At 34.9% G+C, this 22,868-nt stretch overlaps 1 protein-coding gene across 1 annotated transcript; it reads left to right on the top strand.

Moving 5' to 3' along the window:
- The first annotated feature begins 7,223 nt into the window (after positions 1-7,223).
- On the top strand, positions 7,224-22,498 carry LOC104902671 (protein ACCELERATED CELL DEATH 6). Its single transcript, XM_048636811.2, has 4 exons — positions 7,224-7,737; positions 8,440-9,043; positions 14,374-14,828; positions 21,641-22,498. The coding sequence occupies exons 1-4, from the start codon at positions 7,276-7,278 to the stop codon at positions 22,265-22,267; spliced, it is 2,148 nt and encodes a 715-aa protein (XP_048492768.1). The 5' UTR covers positions 7,224-7,275; the 3' UTR covers positions 22,268-22,498.
- The last annotated feature ends 370 nt before the right edge of the window (positions 22,499-22,868 follow it).

Here is a 22,868-nt window from a genome sequence, read left to right as displayed (position 1 = left end):
ATATATCACAGTAATAACACTACTATAGTAGTCCCCATTCCCCAAAGTCTAGGAAAGCTCTACGAAGTTGCATCATACAGAAGAAAACAAAACCTAGTCCATCAAACATTGACTTGCTGTAGTATTAGATATGTTAAGAAGACACATTAATAAGAAAAGAAAATCAACAAATGAAGAACAGATATCGACATATATATGGTAGTCTAATAAGTCTAGTGAACAGTAAACTTTGCTACTGGACAAAAAGGATGCTTAAATATTTTTTTAATGAACTTTGATTTTAACTTTTTTATATCACCTTTTAAAATTTAACTATCTTTCGTAATTTCTTGTATATCTAACTATCTTTCGTAATTTCTTGTATATATACTTAAAGAAGGAATAATAGATTACTTGGGTTGAAAAAAGAACAATCGAGTGGGGGGGGGGGTTGCAAGCAAGTCAAAGAAGAGAGAAACACATATGTATACGCCCCACTTAACGAATATTTGGACCACTATTATTGATGGAAAAATTATTACTTTCCGCAATAGTTCAACTACTCAAATTCCTGACACTATATCGTATCATTTGGCTAGGCCATGGGTTAGAGTTCATGATTTACCCTGGAAGTATCTTGATCCTTACCAGACTTTGCGCATCCTAATCCATGTAGGGGTGGTGGACACCATTGAAAATAATGGTCCAAGGCTCCCCTTTGAGCCCTATTTACGTGTCAGGCTTATGATAGATCTCTCTCGCCCTCTTATACCTGGATGCTTTCTACCTCTTGATGCTGAACGTGTCATTTGGGTCTACTTTAGATATAAGGGTGTCTACATGTTCTGTAAGAAGTGCGGGCGTGTGGGTCCCGCACTGGTCGCAACAACCTCTCCACATATGATGCACCAACGTGTTGTTCATTGACGTATACAAGAGTTTGAAACAGGAGGCATGAAGATCTTGCATGGCCTAGGTGATATCTATCTTTATACTAATCTTATTAGAGTTTAATTGATCGATTCATATTCCGTAATACAAGGCTAGATCTATGTCATTTCATGCACAATCAAGAAAATGTTCCAAGATCCTTATATGTTCCCTAGACGTGGTTTATAGGTTGCAGATCAACATTCAGATTCCTCAATGGAAATTCTAGTGGACTTCCTGGAACCCTCACCGGAACTCCGTCGTAGATCGATGGATCGGAGGTGGACCAGACCTCTGATACTCACACAAATCCTCCACCGGACTTTGATCATTTCTCCATGGCAGACCATACGTCATCCAGGCTTCATGAAGTGCATGCTTCCCCTGGGTGTAGATTTGGGCTGGAGCCCAGTCCACAAGCGGTGCTCAATACTGAAGTATATTCTACAGCAAGACTATTATCTGCCGAGGGTTCTCTCAATTTAGGCTTATCTCTTTCAAACTCTGGGCAGGTTGGCCCTAATCACCCGCAACAACCCCCGCCTAGTTTCACTTGGCCCATCAATCGTGAAGGCTTCTCTTCCCACGTAGGGCCTCGAACTCAACCATACCTCCAACAATGGCTAATGCGAACTTGCAAAGAGAATAAAGGGCTAGAACAATTCTTCAATCTCTCGGTCTGGCCCAGTGGGCCATCCGTCCTTTCATGCTGTTATGGGATTTTGTCATTGTCACCCCCCGAATATTAGGGCCCAACACAACATGGATATGGGTATGGTCTCTATTCCTTTTTCAGGTCATGTTTCTACTTTGACGACCCATGGTAAAAGTGCTTTAGAAGCTATAGTGGACCAGGGTTGGGCTGTTCGTACTCCCTTAGGCTTAATGAGGCGGGCCAAGTAATTGGCAGAAACGGGCTTCCCGTCTATATTGGCCTATTTTCTTTCGCTTGCTCCTTCTTCTTTAGAGGATCCTAGTTATTTGGAGTCCCAAGATGTAGGGTATGGGAATTAGGGCTGGCAATCAGGTCGGGTTGGGTCAATTTCAGGTTGACCTGATTTATATTTCAGGTCACTTACCCTTGACCCAAACCCGACCTGATTTATATTTCAGGTCGAGAATCTCAACCCAAACCCGACCTTATATTTTTCGGGTTGACCCAAAACCAACCCAAAATGACCTGAAATAAAAATCTAAATATCCAATGATAAAAAAAACTACCAACTTAATTCAAAAAGGTATTGTACATGTAACATAATGTTTAAGTTTCAACATTCAAAGCTGGAATTTTCAGGTTGAAGTGTTGGGCTTGACCCAATATTATAACATGACCGACTAAGGATTAACCCAACATAATATAAGTTATTTTTAAATGAGGTCATTTCGGGTTATTTTCAGGTTCAAAAGGTCGACCCATTTTTTTTACAGGTCGAAAATCTCAACCCAAACCCAGAATTTTCAGGTCGGGGTTATCAGGTTGGGTCAGTTTTTGCCAGCCCTAATGGGAATGGTATGGGCCTCAATCCAGATTACCCAGGACTCTCAGCACTTCAAGGAAGATTTCGGGTTTCGCCCTCCATTTTCGCCGATCCTTTTGGGCTAGAATGGACCTCGACTACTACTACTCAGTCCAGGTCTCCTAGTGACTCCTCTTATTCGCCCTCCTCCCCGGTCCAGTTCTCGTCCAAAAGCTCTTTTGGGCCTCGCAGCCCTATTTCCGTCCCAAGGGGAAGTCAGCAAAGTGTTTCTTCTATTCCAGCTGTGTCTCTCAGGCTTTCGGCCCATGGGGTCTTTATATTATTTTCAAGGAAAAAAACGGCGAGAAGGACCACTGCACCAAAGCCAATCGTCTGGAAGCACACTGAGGTATGAGCACTCTCTAGATGGATTCCGCCATAAAATAAAACACCGTCGAATTGAAGGGTGAGACAGTAAAGGTGGGTTTAATATATGGCCAACTGAAACTCGCTGCTCTTTTCGTGTTGAAGCTCTCAAGGATGTTTCTACGACAAGGGCATTGGGGGTCGAGGTTGGGGAGGAAATCACCTTCATCCTTAACTAAAAAAAAGACAGGAATCGACTCCTCCATTTACTCCTAGCTGGTCCCTAAACGTCCTAAAACAAATTCTGTGTAGCTAACCGAGGACATGGACTTACTGTTTTCCCTCCTTATCTCGCTCCAGGAACACGAAGATACTAGGGTAGCTTAGTGGCTGAACCAGACCAGTCACCAACGCCAATATAAATGTGCTAGCATGGGATTGTCGTGGATTGTACTCCAGAGATACCCCGACAATTCTGTATCTTCTCTGGTTATTATGATCATATCACCTTACTTTCATTTTTTGCAAGAACCTAAAACTAATGTAACAAATGTAGCTTATATTGTAAATAGTACTAGTTCTAAGTATGCTTTTGGAGTCGATGCGGACGACACTCGTGGTAGTTTTGCACTTTTTGTTGGGGTCCTTTTGATGTCAATAGGCACTACCTGTTTTGTAAAATAGAAGCTCCTAATGTGAAGCAATGACATATTCTCTTTTGTATGGTGAGTCTAAACAACACTTACGACATGCTCTATGGCTCGAGTTGCAGACCCTCTTACAATCTTACAAGAACTATATGATTATTGGGGACATTAATCAGGTCGAGAATTATAGTGACAAACTTCGTGGCTCTCCAGTGATTTGGGGTTGGCAGGATTTTACCAATTGGAAGCACCTACTTAATCTTTAAGATATCTCCTTTTGTGGCCTTTTTTTTTTACGTGGACTAATAAATGGGACTCTTCTGACCTTGTTATGGAATGACTTGATAGAGCTTATGCCTCTTCTCATTGGTTAAAAATCTTTCCTGCGACTTTCATCCAAAATCTACCTATTATAGCGTCGATCATGGTGCCATCCTCCTCCGGATTGAGTCTCCACAATTTGCAAAACAACGACCATACCAGATTGAAAATTATTGCCTTCGACATCCCCAAGTTATTGAATTTCTTCAAGATATTAAAACACAATTGATTACAAAGTACAAACCAGCTAATTAAGAAAAGGAAATAACATTCATAAAAAAGGAAATGATATTCAACCAAAAAAAGGAAATAACATGAGAATGGAAATTAAATGGTAGTTAATTAGCATACATAAAGTTACAAAATTTTCTATCAAGAAGTCATCAGAAATTCCATGTTAATTTGATCAACTTTCAAGTTCACTATCCTCCAATATGACGACGGTGTTGTGCGGGTTGTGCTTGTGTAGTCATACTCCAATCTGATGACGCCGAAACAACATGGAGAGAAGGGTGAGGCATTGGGCGTTAATCGGAGAAAGGGAGGAAAGGGTGAGGCATTCGACGTTGGTGTGGTGCAGTTTGGGTTTCAAGGAGAGGCTGGGCAGTGAGGTGCACGTGAATTTCGCAAGTTAAGATGCTTAGAATTAGAGGACTTGGAGCCAACCCAGTTTTTTTTAAAAAAACGTAGAATCCGGACCCGCAATATGACGACAAGACTAAGACCCGGATCCAAGGGGTTTGAATTTATGGATCCAAATTCGAAAAAACTGATCCCAGGTTGGATACCGGATCCATTGCTATCCTAATCACCACCACTCCCCCACCAACAACCACCACCACCATGACCCTAGTTTTGCGAAAGCATTTACGCTCCTTTTTTCGATGCTTTCTTTCTTGAAAACTTCCATCTCTGCTTGCTCAAGTCTTCCTCACTTGTAAGCTTTTATGATCGAATTCGACCATTGGAGCTCTAAATCATGAAGTTACATGTTTGAATTCGACCATTAAAGCTCCATGAAAATGTTTGAATTTGTTGTCTTTGGTAATTTCTCTCTCCTCCCTCCTTTCCCGCCATGGGCAACGAAATCACAGTTTTTCCTTCGTCTTCTTCCTCCTCTCTCCTATTTTGGATTTTGATTTATTGAACTACGTAATGTGGTGTGGTTGTGGTCCTGGTTGAGTGATGGTGATGAGTAGGCTGAGTACGGGTGGTGGTGGTAGTTGGGTATAAGAGGGTATGATGAACCAAAAATATAATTGGTGGCAGTGGCAATGCTCATTTTCTATTAATTGTAGTGGTGATTTGTTTAATTGTATGGTTGGGAGCCTGAGATTGGAGCTTGAGATATGTAATTAACGTGGGTCAAGTAATGGGACCACATGTCCCTTTCACCTTCTCTCTCATTTTTCTTAAAAAGTGTATAACTAGCTGCGATGCAAGTAAAAAGAAACGGATGAAGTAGTATTTACCAATAATGCTTTAGAAGAAGAAAACAAAAAATAAAAGACCTTCCCTCACACTACACTGAGCCTATGCAACCAAATATGTATCGAATTGTCTCACGACGTTCTGAACCCAACTCACGTACCGCTTTAATATAGTGGGCGAACAACCCAACAGACTGCTAGGATAAGGGGTTGAAAAAAGAGCGACGGGGCCATGTAGGGAAGACTCTTACTATGCCGCAAGCCTATATCTGGTGAAGCACTGCCCGCATCGAAAGAGTCTTCCTTTCTTGTCAGTAGCAGACTGAAAAAATTTGTGAGATTCCTGCTAGGGTGATTGGGTCGAAGTTTGGTGAACCAACTGGTCGCAAGCTAAAGTAAAGCAAGAGCGAAAAGCCACTCAACTAAAAGAGGGGCGGGGTAGTTTTCTTTGATGGAGATGTCCTGGTGTCAGCACCATCTCCTTAATATAAGGGAGGAGCAGCCTCCGGCCTTGAGTTATGTTATAGTTCAACTCTGTATCAAGCAAAGCAAGTGATCATTGATGGGCATACAACAGCTAGTAGATCATACCATTCATGATGAAGAAGGATTTTTTAATCCACGAGATGATGTACCATGCAGATAGCATCACATTAGGTGAAGGTGTGGGGTAATTTTGACACCATTCGTCATTTCCTCCTCATTTACTACTTTGACTTTATTTTCTTTACTACTATAATTTCTCTTTTCTTTTAATAACTGACATAAGTTCCTTTCAGAGAAATATCACACTAAGTGACATTTATGTCAAAATAATAAAATAAAGTACTTCTCAATTATAACATATTTGCCATCATTTAATTATTTCACATACTTACTTTATCCAATACTCAAATTTGATTGGTTAAACAAGTAGTCTCAATTTTCTTTCTTTGTCACTTATTAAAAAAACAGAGGAAGTATATCACCCATTTTTATACTTGCAACGTTTTGATTAGATTGTCGATATACAAATTTGACCATTGGTATATATGTTTGTGAAAATTGTAAAAATTTCAAATCTTATATATATGTATATAATGAGAAGCGATTTTTTCATCAGTTACCGCTGTGAAATTAAAAAATTCATAAAATACCCTTATTAATTTAAAAATACACCAAATAACTTTACTATTTCAATAAAATGCATGAAATGCCCTTATGACTAACGATGTCAAGTTTTCGTTAGTCATTAACCCTAATTAACCCCTCTAACCCTAATAACCCTAAATCCCAACCTAAATCCTAACCTTGATCCTAACTACCCAACCACCGTACCCCCCTTTACCCTCCCCCACGAGCACCCCCACCCATTTCCCCCACCCCTGAAACCTCCCTCTGCCCTCCTACGTAGCCCCCTCCTGCACCCCGCGCAGTCCCGACCCCTCTGTCCTCACCCACAACCCCCTCTACATTCGTTGCAGCTCCCCCTCTACCCGAAGCTAAAATTTGTATGGTATATTATTAACAAACTCTCGGTCAAAAGTAAGTGCATGAATAGTGCAAAAGTCAAAATGTTGCAAGTAAAAAAAGGAGGAAGTATATAATAGCAAATCGTATCGGTAAGGATGTTAGATTAAAAGTGATCAACATCGACCTGGTTCGACCAGACCCGGAAATTAGCGGTTTTGGACATGATATTTAAGCCCGCAACTGTGGTCTAACCTGATCTTTAGGAAAAAAAAGACTGGCCACGAACAATCCAAATAAATTATGTAGGCTAAACGTTTTAGGCTGATCAATAAATGATTCGAGAAACTCGCCTGGCCTGGCCCAAAATAACTGGTTCCATTACTAAAAGTTGGCCCGACCTAAGATTTTGGTCCAAGATGGGCAACTTTAATCTATTTTGGCAAAATCCAACCCGACCCATGATCACCTCTAGGTTAAACCCAATCAATGTGTATATTTACCGTAATATTTTTCATTTTTACGAATTAATACTTAAAAAATATTAATGGATAAAATTGTGTAGCAGCTACACGTGTGAAATTCTATGCCTTGTGTTTCAGGAAATCTAATTTTTTTGAATAAATTAAATGTGTTGCAGGTGCTACACGTGTGATATTTTTACCCATAAACACACTGAACAGCTCAGGGGCTTTAATGGACTATACAAAAAGCTATTTTGAAGAAGACACAATCTCAGTAATAAAATTGTTATTGGAAAGTTCAACGACAGTATGCTGCTTACCAGATGAGCATGGGATGACCCCTTTACTTGAAGCAACAGTGAACTCTTTTTTATCCGTTGTTAAAGCCATAATTGACTACTGCCCAGAGTCCGTTGAAATATGCGATTTTATGGGTAAAAATATCCTGCACCACATAAAATTACCAACTTTCTTAGAGGCAAGGAAGTTTTTGCAGACCCCAGAAATTTGTGCTTTGATGGATCAACAAGATGAAGATGGCAATACGCCGGTGCATATAGCTATAATGAACTGCGACTACAATATGGTGAAGGCCATGTTTGAGTGCAACGCCAACTTTGTTATAAAAAATAATGAGGGTTCCATGGCTGCTACTATGATTCACTCAGAATCAAGTTCCTTCCTTGATAAAGTGGTATATTTTAAATTTTATTACTTTTAAGTTTATCATATATCATTTTGAAGTTTTAAGTGGAGAGAGTACATGCTTGCTAATTACGTACTCATTTTAGTTTATCTACTTTTTCGGACATATATAGAGTTTTAGGAGAAATAGTACGTTGGTAGAGATAGAAAAAAATATTAATTTATGGTAAAATTGGTCTAAACACTATAAACTATAGTGCAGGTGCACCCAACACCACCAACTATGACTTATAGTCAGAACACCACTAAGTACGAACCTGGGTGCAGTCTGTACCATGAATGAGGTCGGAGACCGAAATTCTCACCGATGACGAAATAATCTTAATTTTTTTCTCTCATTTCCCCCCAGGTCTTCAGCTTCATTTGTTTTATTATATGAGTTATTTTGAGGTGAGAATTCTGGTCTCCTATCTCATTTATGGTGCGGACTGCACCCACGTCCATACTTGGTGGTGTTCTGGCTATCAGTCATAGTTGGTGTTGTTGGGTGGACCTGCGTTGTAATTCAGAGTGTTGAGGCTAATTTTACCTTAATTTATTGTGAGCCAAGAGTGACAAATAGAAAAATGATACTTCATGAAGAACATAATAATATAAAACTAGTGGGTTCATTCTCAAAACTGAAAAAAAAAGTAATAAGAGACAAAGAGATTAATGATTATTATTCACCATTGTGTTAAACTTATTGCAGAAAGGCAGCATGAAAGGGTCAATAATTAACTATATAGACAAAATGATGAGCAAAGAGTTGTATGAAGAAGCTGGTCATGGGGGTTGGCAATCCTTAACAAAAAGACTCGAGGAGGCCGCTGAGAGTGATCAAAGGCAGTTTTTATATCAACTACCAGATGGCAACAACATTGTTCATGTAGCAATGGAGGAGTGTCAGATAGATATCCGTGCCGAGATTTTAGATATCCCGGCCAATGAATATCGTATATCATCACAGGAAATCTTCGTTGTGAAAGCTCTAGAGAAATTTCCAATCTTATCTTGCCAAACAAATCTTTACGGGGAGACACCTCTTCATATTGCAATGTCGCGTAAGATATTCAAACCTGATACTATGCCCTTTAGATTCTTGCAGCATCATCTCAAACAGATAAAAAGTTTTCCACTACCTCCATGGAAAGCAAAAGATGCAGAGGGAAGTACCCTCCTCCACCGAACTCTATCTTATAGCAGGTATAAACTCGCAGAATGCTTAATAGAGCTAGATGCAAACTTAGTTCGAGAGGTCAACAATTCTAAGGAAACTTGTCTTCACATTCTATGCCGTCGTGGCTCGCAACGGGGTACGTATGTCTAATCTCTTTTGTACTCAATTATATTCATTTCCCTCTAGCGGATGTTCTCCTAATATTATTTTTAAAGTCAGATCATATGGTTGTTGGTCACATAAACTAAATATATTACCTTCCATAGTTGTTGATCGGAATGGGAATTTAGATGATAAAATAAACAAAAGTGGATTATGTTCTAAAGGAAAGCTAAGGTCTATTTAAAGGCTTATAACCTAACAACGTAACTTAGTAAATGGCATAATAATAGGAGAAAGTGGGTAGACATTTCCCATGTTCATTATATTGTGAATACTCCTACTGAGTCACCAGTAGAATAATTGTATATTGTTGCGGTTAATTAGGGGTCTATTGCTGCATTTTTTACACCGCTGCAAATTAAGGTGCATCAATAGGTTGAACCTATTGCTGCAGTTTGAAACCGCAACAATAGAATTAACCTACTACATACTAAGGTTGTGGGGGCAAACCCGCAACAATAGGTGGTGGTAATTTTTTTCTCTATTTTCAAAATCTAAATCACGCGATGATGAGGGAATGAAAAACCATGGCGCACGATAACGAGGGGATGATGAACGACGGCGATGCTCGATAATAGGTGAACAACGAATGATGACGCACCACAATAGGGTGACAACGAACATTGAACCGGCGGCGGTCGATAACAGGGAGAACGAATGACGACGTCAAAACTTTGATGAAGGAGGAGAGGCTCAAGGAGGAGAGAGATATAAGAGAAAGAGACACGAGAGAAGGGGAAGGTGAACGGTCGAAGAGGAGAGAGAAGACAAAAGTTTGAAGAGAATGAAAACGGCCAAAGCCTAAGTGTCGGGCTTCTTATAATAAAAGGGAATAGGGATATTGCTGCGGTTTTTTTATAAGAATCGCAACATTAGATTAAAATATTAATATTATTATAATCTATTACCATGGTTTCTTTTAAGAACTGCAATAATAGATTGTTCTGAAGGGTTTTTCCCTCTCCTATGTAGTCTATTGTTGCGTATAGCTAAAAGCCATCAATTTGATAGCATTAAAAAACAATTATTCTACTAGTAATGAGCTGACTAACAAACAACAGATACTCCTCCATAATGTCAACTAATAAGTCACTAACATTTTTTTCTAAAATAGAGCGAGCAAAAACACTTAAGGTACTTTGAAGCATGTTTGACTATTAATCAACATCCCACGACTTTAGAATAAAATTTAGTACGGAAATCTCTTGAAAAAAGCTTTAAAAGGAACTAAAAAAATTATTCCTTTTGGCAAAAAATCCGATTAAAGTTCTCTATTTATTTAAGAATAGAAGTCCGCCTAATAGGTACGTACTCATTGCTGCTCCCCAAAGGTCAGCATGGATAAACGAGGAGGGTCACATTAGGTGAAACCAACATGAATTTAGTCACGTCTTTCCTTCATCGTCATCTTATCTATCTGTCGACTTTACTTGGAAGAGTCCACATACAACAAGGATACTAAGTCACGGGATGCAACCACTATGTCCTACATTTTGGGAGACATGTGCTTTTGGCTAACCGTTGTCCGTTCACAATTGACCGAAGAACTATATATGAAAGGAGAACAACTCATCATTATTCAACATTCTTTCAGAGTATATGACCTACAAAAGATACATTATCTAATGCCATCCTCACTCAAACACTTCTCAGTTTGCATAATCAACAAAAGTATTTATATCGATCATCTCAACAATACTCTTATATATCTATTCTCTTATTCAAATACTTTAAATTACCAATGATTAGCATTTAGCACCATATAAACATTTAATGTACATGTATTCTTTAACACCTACATCTTTGTAGATTGGTGGACTCGTAAGTCACCCACGGTTTTTATCCGTCTTCATTGGAGTTTTCTGCGTCACAATATCTTGTTCCTCTTTCATTATTTTTTCCACTTAAGTTCCATCAGTTGTTCTAATTTTTGTAATCTATCGATGTCCCAACAAAAGATTGTCACTTAGCTTGGTGGAAACATTTTAGATTTCTAAACCTCATCTTATCTATCTCTCGACTTTGGCAAGCACAAAGAATCGCAATAATTATACAATGCAATTTGTTGTTGATCCAATGAAAACCCCACCATAATTTGACGAAAAGATATGTTTTTCATCAATACAAAACCTCTCTATAATCATAAAAATGCTCATCATATTCGAAGGAATAACATATACAACAACCCTAATGATCACCTTTTTGCAGGACGGGACGTGAGCTTTTCTTTTCATATACGTGCTTCTTTTAAGGCATGCAAATGTTGTTGTATTCAATCTTTCGATAATTTCAAGGAAACCCAAATATATATCATGTTGATCCACTTATTTCACCTCGACCCTAAGATCACAATAATTCTTTATTCTAGTAAACAATCACACAAGCTTCAGTTATACTCAGATAGATACTCTACCCATGTACCCAACTCTTATACTTGCTGATTATATCATTTATATATGACAGAGCATCATTTAACATTCGCTCTTGCAAAATGAGACTATCATCAACAAAAAATAGATGTGGAATTCAAGAAGCTCTATTACAAATCTTAGCACCATATGAAACAAATTCTCACCAACAGTTCTTGATAGCAAAGCCGAGTAAATTTCTAACTTATGCCTATCAATACAAGATCAATCTCAAACAATAATAGAACAACAAATTGAAGAAAGCAATAATAGACATAAAGGAATTTTAACGTGAAACCCGAGAACCGAATATGCACTAGGAATCAAATTAAAGATGAGTTTAATGGTGAAAACAAGCTCTCAAATATCTCTCCTAAAGCTCTCTCCCTCTATCGCTAATCTGAGAAAAAAAAAATGAGGCAAACCAACCTCTAAACATATTTATACTTTAGGGTTAAAAGGAATCCGAACGAAATAAGGAACCGAGTTCAAAATGAGTAGAAACTCGTGTAGCATGGAACATCATGTGTAGGTCGTGGCCTTTATGTTGTAGAATACCTAAAAGAATCACTTGGGCAGTGAACACCATGGGCAGGTCGTGGTTTTCTATTGCTCATGCTTTGATCCATTGTTGTGCTTCCCCAAACGCTCTAGCTCGGCACAACGATACATCTTTCCTTCATCGTCATCTTCTGACTACCATCTCTACATTATTACCCAACAAGTCGAAAGCTTCAGCAACAATCAAGATTAATTAAGAGCATGTTTGGTTCAAGTAATGAAATCAAAAGGGGAACAGAATCAGATAGAGAACTAGAATGGTAATTAGAAAACTTGTGACCTCTATAAGGTGTTTAGTTCAAACTTTGGAATGTAGAGGGAAATCGATCTACCATTACCACTAACAAATAGATTTTGTTACTTGAGGAGGAAGGAAAGACAATGTAGTTTGTGAACGCTGGCTTAATCTAGTTATCGGTGTGAGTGTAAGGCATGGTACTTTGCAGTATAACTTGCTCCCCGTTATGGATGTTTCTTGAAAAATGATTGCCAAGTGATTGTATCAAGACAATTCAAAGCTACCTTATTCTTGTTGACGTTCTATCCCTCGTCTTGTTTATGGGTCCATAATAATATAAGATGCATATGTAAAAAGGGAGGGTAATTTAACATCCATCACCTTGCGAAATTAGTGCTTTTTGGAGTTAAACAAGTTTGCGAAAATTTTAGTCCCTGTAAGTTTTCTCCATAAGTAATCATTTGACAAATCATCTAATAATTAATGAGTGACACTATTCCCCCCATAATATAAAGACAATTAGAGGAGAAATCATTTTTAGGGGAAGTTTTAAATTGAAAAGCTTCATTAGAAAGGAGAATCACAACGAGTATCTAAGAGATTATTATTTGTGATTACTTGTGAGGTTATTTTGAGCTAATTACATTGTAATTCAAGCAATAATGATCTGTAGATGTGGGTAATTAGAATTACTCTTCAAAATCTCGTGTTTGTGTGGTTGTTTCTTAATTGGTTGTATGTTTAATATCCTAAATAATTACCTAACAGAAGGGTCATTTTGAAGCTTTTTATTTATTTTCTTATTAAATTTGCTTGTTTAGAAAAAAATATTACTTCTGTCTAGTATCTCTCTTTATTGTTTCTGGATCGCGACATTATGTAGAGATAATGATAAGATTAGGCATAGTGAACATATTTTGTTTAGGATATCTTTTTCTAGTTCTAGCTACTTTAGGATACTTTGTCTATAAATATGCTTAATCAATAATAATACTTCAAGCTTTTTAGCCTTATTATCAATCTTGATATGGTATCAGAGCCAATCTAACATTAAAACCAGAAAATCTAATTTTTTTTCTTTCTCATTCACCACCATAACCGACGATGATGCTTCAAACACTCCACCTTCCAAGATTTAACCTATTTGAACAAAATCATAATCTTGGTCTTGCTGATGGTGCACTTTATTTAGATCTTGTGGCCTACCGTCGCTTAGTTGGGCGCTTAATATATCTTGCTTTTACTCACCCCGATTTATCATGCTTTGTGCATCTTTTTTCTTAATCTTTACAAACACCCCGAGTGGCACATTGGGAGGTTGCATTGCGGGTTGTCCGCTATTTGAAAGGCACGCCTGGTCAGGGCATCTTGTTACGTGCCGACTGTGATCTTACTCTTTAAGGATGGTGTGACTCTAATTGAGCGGCATGTCTTACTCGTCGCTCTTTTTCAGGATGGCTAGTGTTTCTGGGTTCATCTCCTTTTTCATGAAAAGCTAAGAAACAACTTACATTTTCTCGTTCATCTACTGAGGCAGAATATCACTCGATGGCAGCTATTACTTGTGAAGTAAAATGGTTGCAAGCTTTATTACTCAATATGGGTGTTAATCATCCCAAAGATATTCCTTTGTTTTGTGATAGTCAATCTACTCTAAATATTGCCAATAATCCTGTCTTTTATGAAAGCACAAAGGTCGATTGTTATTCTGTTCGTGATGTTATTAGTGATGGTTTACTAGCTCCTTCTCATGTTACTACTTTTGAACAATTGGTTGACATCTTCACAAAAGCATTGGGCAAGCGCCAATTTGAGATGTTATGTTGTCCAAGTGGGCATTTATATGATTTACCACCTTGGGGGAGGGGTAGAGATAGTGATAAGATTAGGCATAGTAAACATATTTTGTTTAAGATATCTTTTTCTAGTACTAGATCGATACTTTAGGATACCTTGTCTATAAATATGTTTAATCAATAATAATACTTCAAGCTTTTTAGCCCTATTATTAATCTTGATACATTCACATATAAATATTCATATTAATACGGCTAACACTTGTACGGTTTATTTATCTTCTTTAATTTCTTGTAACAGCATCAATTCAAAAAGAGTTATGTTATATGGTGGACCTCATACTTCAAAAAGATGTCACATTAGTCTATTTGTGTGATGCTGAGGGTCTAACCCCTTTTTTGAGGGCAGTTCTACATCGTCGGTTAAAGGTAGCTGCAAGAATACTACACCACTGTCCCCAGTCAATAAAACAATATGATTCTCAACTTGGTAGGAGCATTTTTCACCTCATATCCTTTGAACGCAACGACGATATGATTGAAGAGTTCTGCAAAGTACCACAAATGAAGCATCTGATGACAATTAATGATGATAAAGGAAATTCTGCACTACATACTTCTATAAAGCAGCGCCGATTTGGCACAGTCAAGTTCTTAATGGAAAAGCAGGATGACAAAATGAACTACCGTCTAATCAATGAAGAAGGCAAGACAGTTGGCGACGTACTAGCCAAAACACAAAATGTTCCTCGTTGGGTTAGTATCACTGTTTCTTTTGTACCGTACGCATATACTAATATATGATAGAATATATTTAGAATATTTCATATTTTGTCATTCATATTCTTAGAATATACATGTATATATAAGCCATAATATAACTTAATTATTTTAATAACTTTATCATAGTATATTGTACAAAGTACAATTAAATATAAACACTTAGGTCTTACGGATAAGTTTAAAATCTCGTATATAATTTTAATGACATATGCAGTTACAAATAATAATATAATAGAATTTAATGACATATGCAATTACAAATAAAAATATATGCACAAAAAATTAATTACTTGCAACCTAGAAAAAAGACAAAAAAAAATGCTAAAAGTTAGTTTTTTAAAATAATTTTTAAATGTCCACTTGAATTAACAATCAAATTAATGGGATCCTAGCAGATTATCCATAGTTTATAATTTAGTTGTGAGAACTTTTATTTCGATCTTGATTAACAATAATATACAAGTTCGACAATTTACAGCAATTGATATAAAAAAAATTATTAGACACAAAGTTCAAACAAGAAAATAAAAATAAAACATGCGTGGGGAGTTAGTTGTATACATAAATTTGTACAATCCTAAGAATATGTTAACAATTTACATTAACTAGAGTAACCCTAGCTGCACAAGATAGATGTCTTAAGCTCCAGCCCTTTATCCTTTTCATAATTCTATCCACAAGAATATCATAACCAAACTTAACAAGTCTTTTGAAAGTAACAAGTTAACCAAGGTACCTAAATGGAAAATCTCCCTTCTGAAAGCTTGTCATTTGTAGTATTCCTCCCTCAATATCATCTGGAACATTACCAAATTTGAGAAATTTGTTTCGATAATTTCTCAACTTATTATATAAATCAAACATTTCCTTTCTTAATTAAGCAAAATAGAAAAGTTTATATATATATATATATATATATATATATATATAATATATATATATATATATATATATATATATATATATATAAAGCAAAGTCATATTAGCTTACGCGTCAAACTCTTAAACAGTTTGCCAAATGTCGCTTCTAAATTGATCCTCCACTTTCAATCGCCACGTGTATAGTACCATTCATGTCCATATTTGTTGATGTGTCGGTTCCATATAAAAATAGGCGTGTGCCACTCAATCTATATTTTAGGAAATCAATCCCCGCATAATCCTCAATTGCTTTAAATAGGAATAGTATCTTTGGACTTCCTATCATATCCCATAATTCACGGCTATGATCTTAATAACATTGAAAACAGTGAATTTCATATACAAAAGATTATGCAAAAAAATTATTTTACTAATGGTGTTTATAAATACTGTCATTTTCTTAGCATACAACATGCAGAGTTCTCACTTTCTCATTCATCCTAGCTCAACGACCTTCAATACAAATCCGTATAAGGCCCATTAACATCTAATTGCACTCAAAATAGTTAGGACAATTCATTGGAGTTTAGCAAAATAGATGCTGTGAAAGTCTAGAAATTCAAGCAATTGCTTTAGTGTGTTCCGCGAATACATTTCTAAAGTTGCTGCAGTTGGAGTTACCATAGAACTAAATTTTCTATTACAAATATGAATCAAAAAACTTTAGCAGACATATTGAAACGATGTTCAACATACTTGAATTTTCTAATGGCATCATAAGTTACAATCATTCAGTGAAATCAGTTTTATATTCACGCGATGCGTGCGAAAATATGTAGAAAATCAAATTAATTGTTAATTATATCTGATAAATTAGGAATTTTTTTGTTGACTGTTTTCTTTTTGTAATGCCTTTTTTTTTTTATCTTTTTTTACTTTTAAAATTAATTAGGTAGTTTCCTTTTCTATTTTTACTTTTTGTATTTTTTAATGAAAGTAAGTAGTTATCTTTTTTTTTTTCTATTTTTTGGCGTCCTATCCTTCTCGACATATAAAATAGAGATATAGAATCCAAAGAAAAAAATATATAAGTTACTATTATGCTAGAAAAAATCAAGCCAAATATATTTGAAGCAGTTACACATAGTTTTGTATTGCAATAAAATACAATCCAAAGTAATTTGTTCGAGCGCTCTTCATGTCGAAGGTGATAAATAAATCCAATCATCAATCCTTATGCGTAAGTTTGTGGTTTAGTATATGTACTATGAAGAATTAGTCTATTGTTATGAAAAAAATTATAGGATAAGTATACTATAAAATGGTACTATGAAGGATTAGTATGCAAACTAAAATTATGAAGGATTAGTATAATCGTATATGAAGATGGGTCTTTAGAATACTATATATGAAGGATAGTTTTAAGGAGAGGGAATCCATTAACAATTATTAGAAGATTAGTACAGTGCTAAACTTATGTGAAAAGATTAGTATGGAGATGATATTAAAAAGCATAATATGAAGAATAATAAAGTATTAAAATTTAGCAACCACTTTATCATCTCTATATATATATATATATATATATATATATATATAAAGCTGAGTACACTTATCCTACATGTCAAGCTATTGTTCAATTTGCCAAATGTCATCACTACACTTATCTTCATTTTTTCAGTGCCACGTGTAGTATGCATATGAACATTTGCTGAGATTTCGCTTCCACAATTAAATGTGCGTGGGCTAATTGCCTCATTTATGGAAAGCCATAACTATTGCTTTAAATTGGATGATTTGCAACATATATAGTCTATAGATATAAAATGAATCAATTACAATCATATAAATTTGGTAAGTTTTACCTCATTGCTTTAATTACGTCACCCGGTTAAATTAAATTAATTATTTAGATTCAAAATTTGAAATTTGTGGGTAATTTTCAGACCATAATTAGCCATGACTTTTGCTGTCAAAAGATAGTAAAGAATATTCATTAGATATAGTGAGATTTGATTTGTCCATATAATATTTATACTAAGAATATTTAAACCATAACTAAATTTTCAAACTAAATCCAAAAGATCAATACAAATTAGCATGCCAACATTAAATCATTTGCTCCTAGATCGAAACAAAATCACCATTATGAAACCAAACTCAAAGGGTAAAAAAAGGAACTTACAAGATTGAGAGAACTGAAGGGAGAGAAAGTGAAAAATATTACGGTTCATCAAATAAGTCAAAACAAAATAAAGGAGAGAGAGTGGATACTTTGAAGTGAGAGGGTGATGGGTGTTGCGTTAGTGACAATGCTTATAATCAAGAAATGGGGATAATTGAGACCATACAAGAAGATGAGGAAATAGATAGGTTTGGTTTCGTAACTTTGGTTTACCATAATTTTGTATACTTTAATCAAGAAATGAAGCTATATTATTACCTCCGTCCCAAAATATAGTTCACATTTTCATTTTAGTTGTCCCAAAATAGAGTTTCCATTTTCATATTTAGTTCCACATTTTTCCGTAATTTGTCTAGAAAAATCGTGTCCCATCACTTATTTGCTTCTTGAATTTTGTTTTTTAATTTGTTTATTCGACCAAGATGTTACAATTAATGCTCTTTCACCAATTATTTTTCATTCTCTCTCCTAATTAAAATCATTTTTTCTCATACAACACTTATTTAAATAAATAAAAAATCTTTATTATCACTCTGAGATTATGCTTGCATAAATTACTATGAAAAAAGGGAAATGAGAACTATATTTTGGAATGGAGGGAGTATTACCTTATGGTAACAGTGTATGAGCTACCAAATGAAAATTTACAAAGTTTCTTCTAAAACGCTAAAAAAAGAAAAGGAAGTCATTGTCAAGCATGTCAACAATACTTTCTAAATAAAATTCAAGGGTTTCCTCCAAGCTAAGATAGATATTAGGAAAAGAGTAATAAACTTTGTTTGTTGGATTAGACAACCATTATTGCTAATTAGTGTCCACAGCCTCCAAGATGAAATTAGGATTCTTATTGTATATGATAAACTTTGTCATGTTATATAATTTCTGATTTAATTATTAGCTCTGTTACATGTATTGTTATGTTTGCTTTATTTTATTTTTTAATAATATAGATTGATCAGTCGTGCATTATAGATAATCATATCATACAAAAAATAAAAATATGTAATAAGATAGTTTAATAAGAGAGAGGGGTTGAGCGAGACTGCCACAAACAAGGAGTGAAAGTTGTTGCGTGATTGAGTGCCAGTAGTGGCGCATCATGTTTTTATATGAGCCTCTGAATGAAACAATGGGCAGAACACAAGCTTCTTAGCTTCATTCAACTTTTTTTGTTTAAAAAAAGTTTTTTTTTTGCTAAGCAAATAATTATATTAATTAGAGTAAACAGTTACAACCTAAAATCAACTAAGAGGAAGCGAAACCAAATTATATTAATTAGAGCAAACAGTTACAACCTAAAACCAACTAAGAGGAAGTGAACCTTGGTTTGCTTCCTCTTAGTTGGTTTTAGGTTGTATTGTTTGCTCTAATTAATATAATTACTTGCTTAGCAAAAAAAAAAAAAGTCGGTTGGTCACATGTTTTTATCATGACATTAGCTACATCAATCACTGGACATACGGGTCATAAGTCGGTTTTTTAAAATTTATTTTTAATACACGATATGATTATAAAAACTTGAAATCAATAACTACTATTCAGATCATGATTTTAGGAGAAACATTCTAAAATCTTAAAATCATAAACAAAGTACTCCCCCGCATTTTAATGTGTTTTTTGTTTCATTTACGTATTTATAAATGTATATATCACGATTATAAGATTTTTAAAGTTTAAAATGTTGTAACAAAGAATTTATATATATATATTAAATAGTATAATTTTATATTTTATATTCTTTTAATCTTAAATAGATGGTATCTAACAATTATGGATTTAATATATTTCAAATAAAAACAACTACTTAATATACAAAATAATTATCGTACATTATACACGCTAAATCATTTCTACATAAAACTTCCCGTGCATTTTTGCACGGGTGGAAAGCTAGTATATATATATATATATCATTTAATTTCAATATCTTTGCTTGGAAATAATCTTTTTTTTTTGGTAATGTCGTGTCACGTGTGTGAGATCTTCTCAATTCAAGTCATGACTAAAACAAGTATCAATTTAAGCCTGACATCTATTAATTTAACACAAACATCTACCAATAATTTAATCCAGAAGATCTATTTAGCCCAAAACATCTATCAAGTTAAAATTTTCATTTTTTTTTCTTGAAGAATGTTCAAAGCTGATGTAGTGTAATAAAGTGAATATAATAGCGGTTGGCAGTAGCTAATACTGCAAAATCAAATGTAGCGTATAATACTGCTTTTCTGCTTGAATAATAAAAGATCCATAACTATATATATCTACCTAATGGGTAAATTACCCACTTCTAATAGAATATTAAAAAATAATTATTGATGGCGAGTTAGATTCCACCATACATTACATTCTATTAGTAGTGATAAGTTTTATCCGGATAAAAAATGCTAGAGTTACACCCATAGGTGGCGGTAGCAATCTTGAAATTTGGGTGTAACATCTAGTGCCATATCATTGCAAAATCAAATGCAATAAGCCAATACTCACTCTGTATTTTTTTTGTTCTTCCTAGTTTAAATGTGTGCATATGCTAATGTACTTATTTGACCTTAAATATCTTTCATTACATATTAGTAAAATTTATAACAATTGAATAGCAATAAAGTACTCATTGAAACGAATCAAATGAGATTCCACATTATTACCTTTTTTTCCTTATATATTGATAAGAATTTATAAGATTCTCTCAAGTTATAAATAGTTTTAATATTCTAAGTGGGAAGAACCAAAAAAAGAGAGGGAGTAGTTATTTTGTCAAATTCAGTCCTGCAAAAAGAAGGGGGGGGGGGGGGTAGGGGAACAAATTTCGGGTATCTTTTTATTTTATTCTATGCAAGTTGGATGCATAAAATTAACATATGAAGAGTTGATACAAACTAAGGATCCGTTTGATCAACTTAATTTGTTTTATCTTATCTTATCTTATCTTATCTTATCTCATCTCATCTTATCTTCTTAGAACTTGATGGAAATTATTATAACAATGATACTTTTATAAAAAAAAATTAATAATATTTATTATTAAAATACAATTATAAAATTGAATATGCGTGTTTAACTTATTTTATGCATTTGCTTCTGAATTTGCATTATATTTAAGACTTAACCTAACATATAAGGTATTATTAATTGATATAAATATATATATGATATTTTATATACATATAATCTTATTTTTCATCATCATTTAAATTTTGATAAGTTTAGATTTATAAAACAAAACTATTTTTGAGAAGTAGCTAGGCAACTCTAAGCTACATGTCAACCATTATGTTACATCTTTATCTGGCTCATATTATGTTACATGTTATCCTTAACTTCACAACTCCCATATATTTGTACAACTAACAAATTTATTATAGATATAAAAATAGCACAATTTGATACTAATCCAATATTGCCAATTGCCATGACATATTCTAGAAAATACTCGATTGATATGATGATGCGGTAGCACATACTTCCTCCATTTCAAAATACTCGCTACACTTTCCATTGTGGAAAGTTTCATATTACTTGCTACACTTCCTTTTTGGGCAATAAACTCTTCTTATCTCTCTCCTCCCACATGGATCCCTTTTCTTTTTACTCTCTACCTCTCTCTTCTCCAAAAATTGCCTAAGAGTCCGTGAATTGAGAAGTGTAGCGAGTAAAAATGAAACGGAGAAAAGAAGTATATGTACTAGTAGTCAGTCTTTCTTTATATGATGTAGGTTCTAAATACTTGTTAAATTTACAGTTTCAAGAGTTCCTCTTATCAAAAAGTCTAGAACTACCAGAAGTTGCTTGGAGTGGTAAAACTTTATACGGTATCCAACACTCAGATATGAAGGAGTACATGGGCACACTAGGGGTAGTGTCTGCTTTATTAGCAACAATGACATTCACAGCAGCATTCACAGTCCCTGGAGGATACAATGATGAAACTGGAACTCCAATTTTAGCCAAAAAAGTTGCATTTCAGATATTCATGTTTACAGATGTAGTAGGAATGTGCAGCTCCATTATGGTGTTATTCTGCCTTCTTTGGTTCCTTAACACAGGCCAACTTGAAGAAGAAGGATCCGCGCTTGTAGATTCAAGCATTGGTTTACTCCAACTATCATTCTACTCGACTCTCATTGCTTTCATGACTGGTGTGTATGTAACAATAATGCCGGACATACAATGGTTGGCCATCTTCACCTGTATTCTCTGCAGTGCTGTACTCTTGTTGATGAGGAAACGCTTTATCTTGTATTTCGCGTATGTGTTTCGCGTCCTATTTATATTGTTAGAATTGGGCGCATTTTTGCTGGGCGCATGCGGTAAGCTGATAGCTCATAGCTTGAAATCTAGGTGCTGGAGCCAAGCAAACAGACCCTGATGGGCACCAACTAACTTTAAAGTTGGTTGGTGTATATATACCTGCGAGAGGTGTCAATTCAATATTGTAATTTTTTTTACTGTTGTATGCCTTATTTGTTGGTTTGGCTAGTTTGTGGCCCGTTAGTTTTGAAGTTCTTAACCTATAGGGCCCTATTTATAGGTTTGTTTATGGCTTGAACTTTAGGTTGTATAGTGTTTGAACTATTTGAGCTTTTATAATATATCTCGCTTACTAAAAAAATTGTAGGAAAAATTGATACTATCAATTTCAAATATGAACGGTTCACTTTTAAAAAGTCGAAACTTTTAATTATTTGAAAGCGGTCAACATTTTGGGAGCCTCTTCCGGAAACGGTAGTTCAACTTAATTAAAAAAATGGTTATTGAATGAGTCTCATGTGTCTCATTATATTTATTTAACTGTTTAATTAAGCTAAGGGACCGTTTTGGGAAGGGAACCTTAAAAGTTGGGACAATTCTTAGATAATCAAAACTTATAACCTTTTAAAATAATTCATAATCAAAACTTATAAGTCGAGTTCTAGATATCGGGAAGCCATATAAGCGTTTTCCTTGATTATGGTCGAACTTCCAAGTAG

Source organism: Beta vulgaris, chromosome 9, assembly GCF_026745355.1.
Source record: "Beta vulgaris subsp. vulgaris cultivar EL10 chromosome 9, EL10.2, whole genome shotgun sequence".
In the NCBI taxonomy this organism is placed as follows: domain Eukaryota; kingdom Viridiplantae; phylum Streptophyta; class Magnoliopsida; order Caryophyllales; family Amaranthaceae; genus Beta; species Beta vulgaris.
This window is presented reverse-complemented; position numbering and strand designations above follow the sequence as displayed.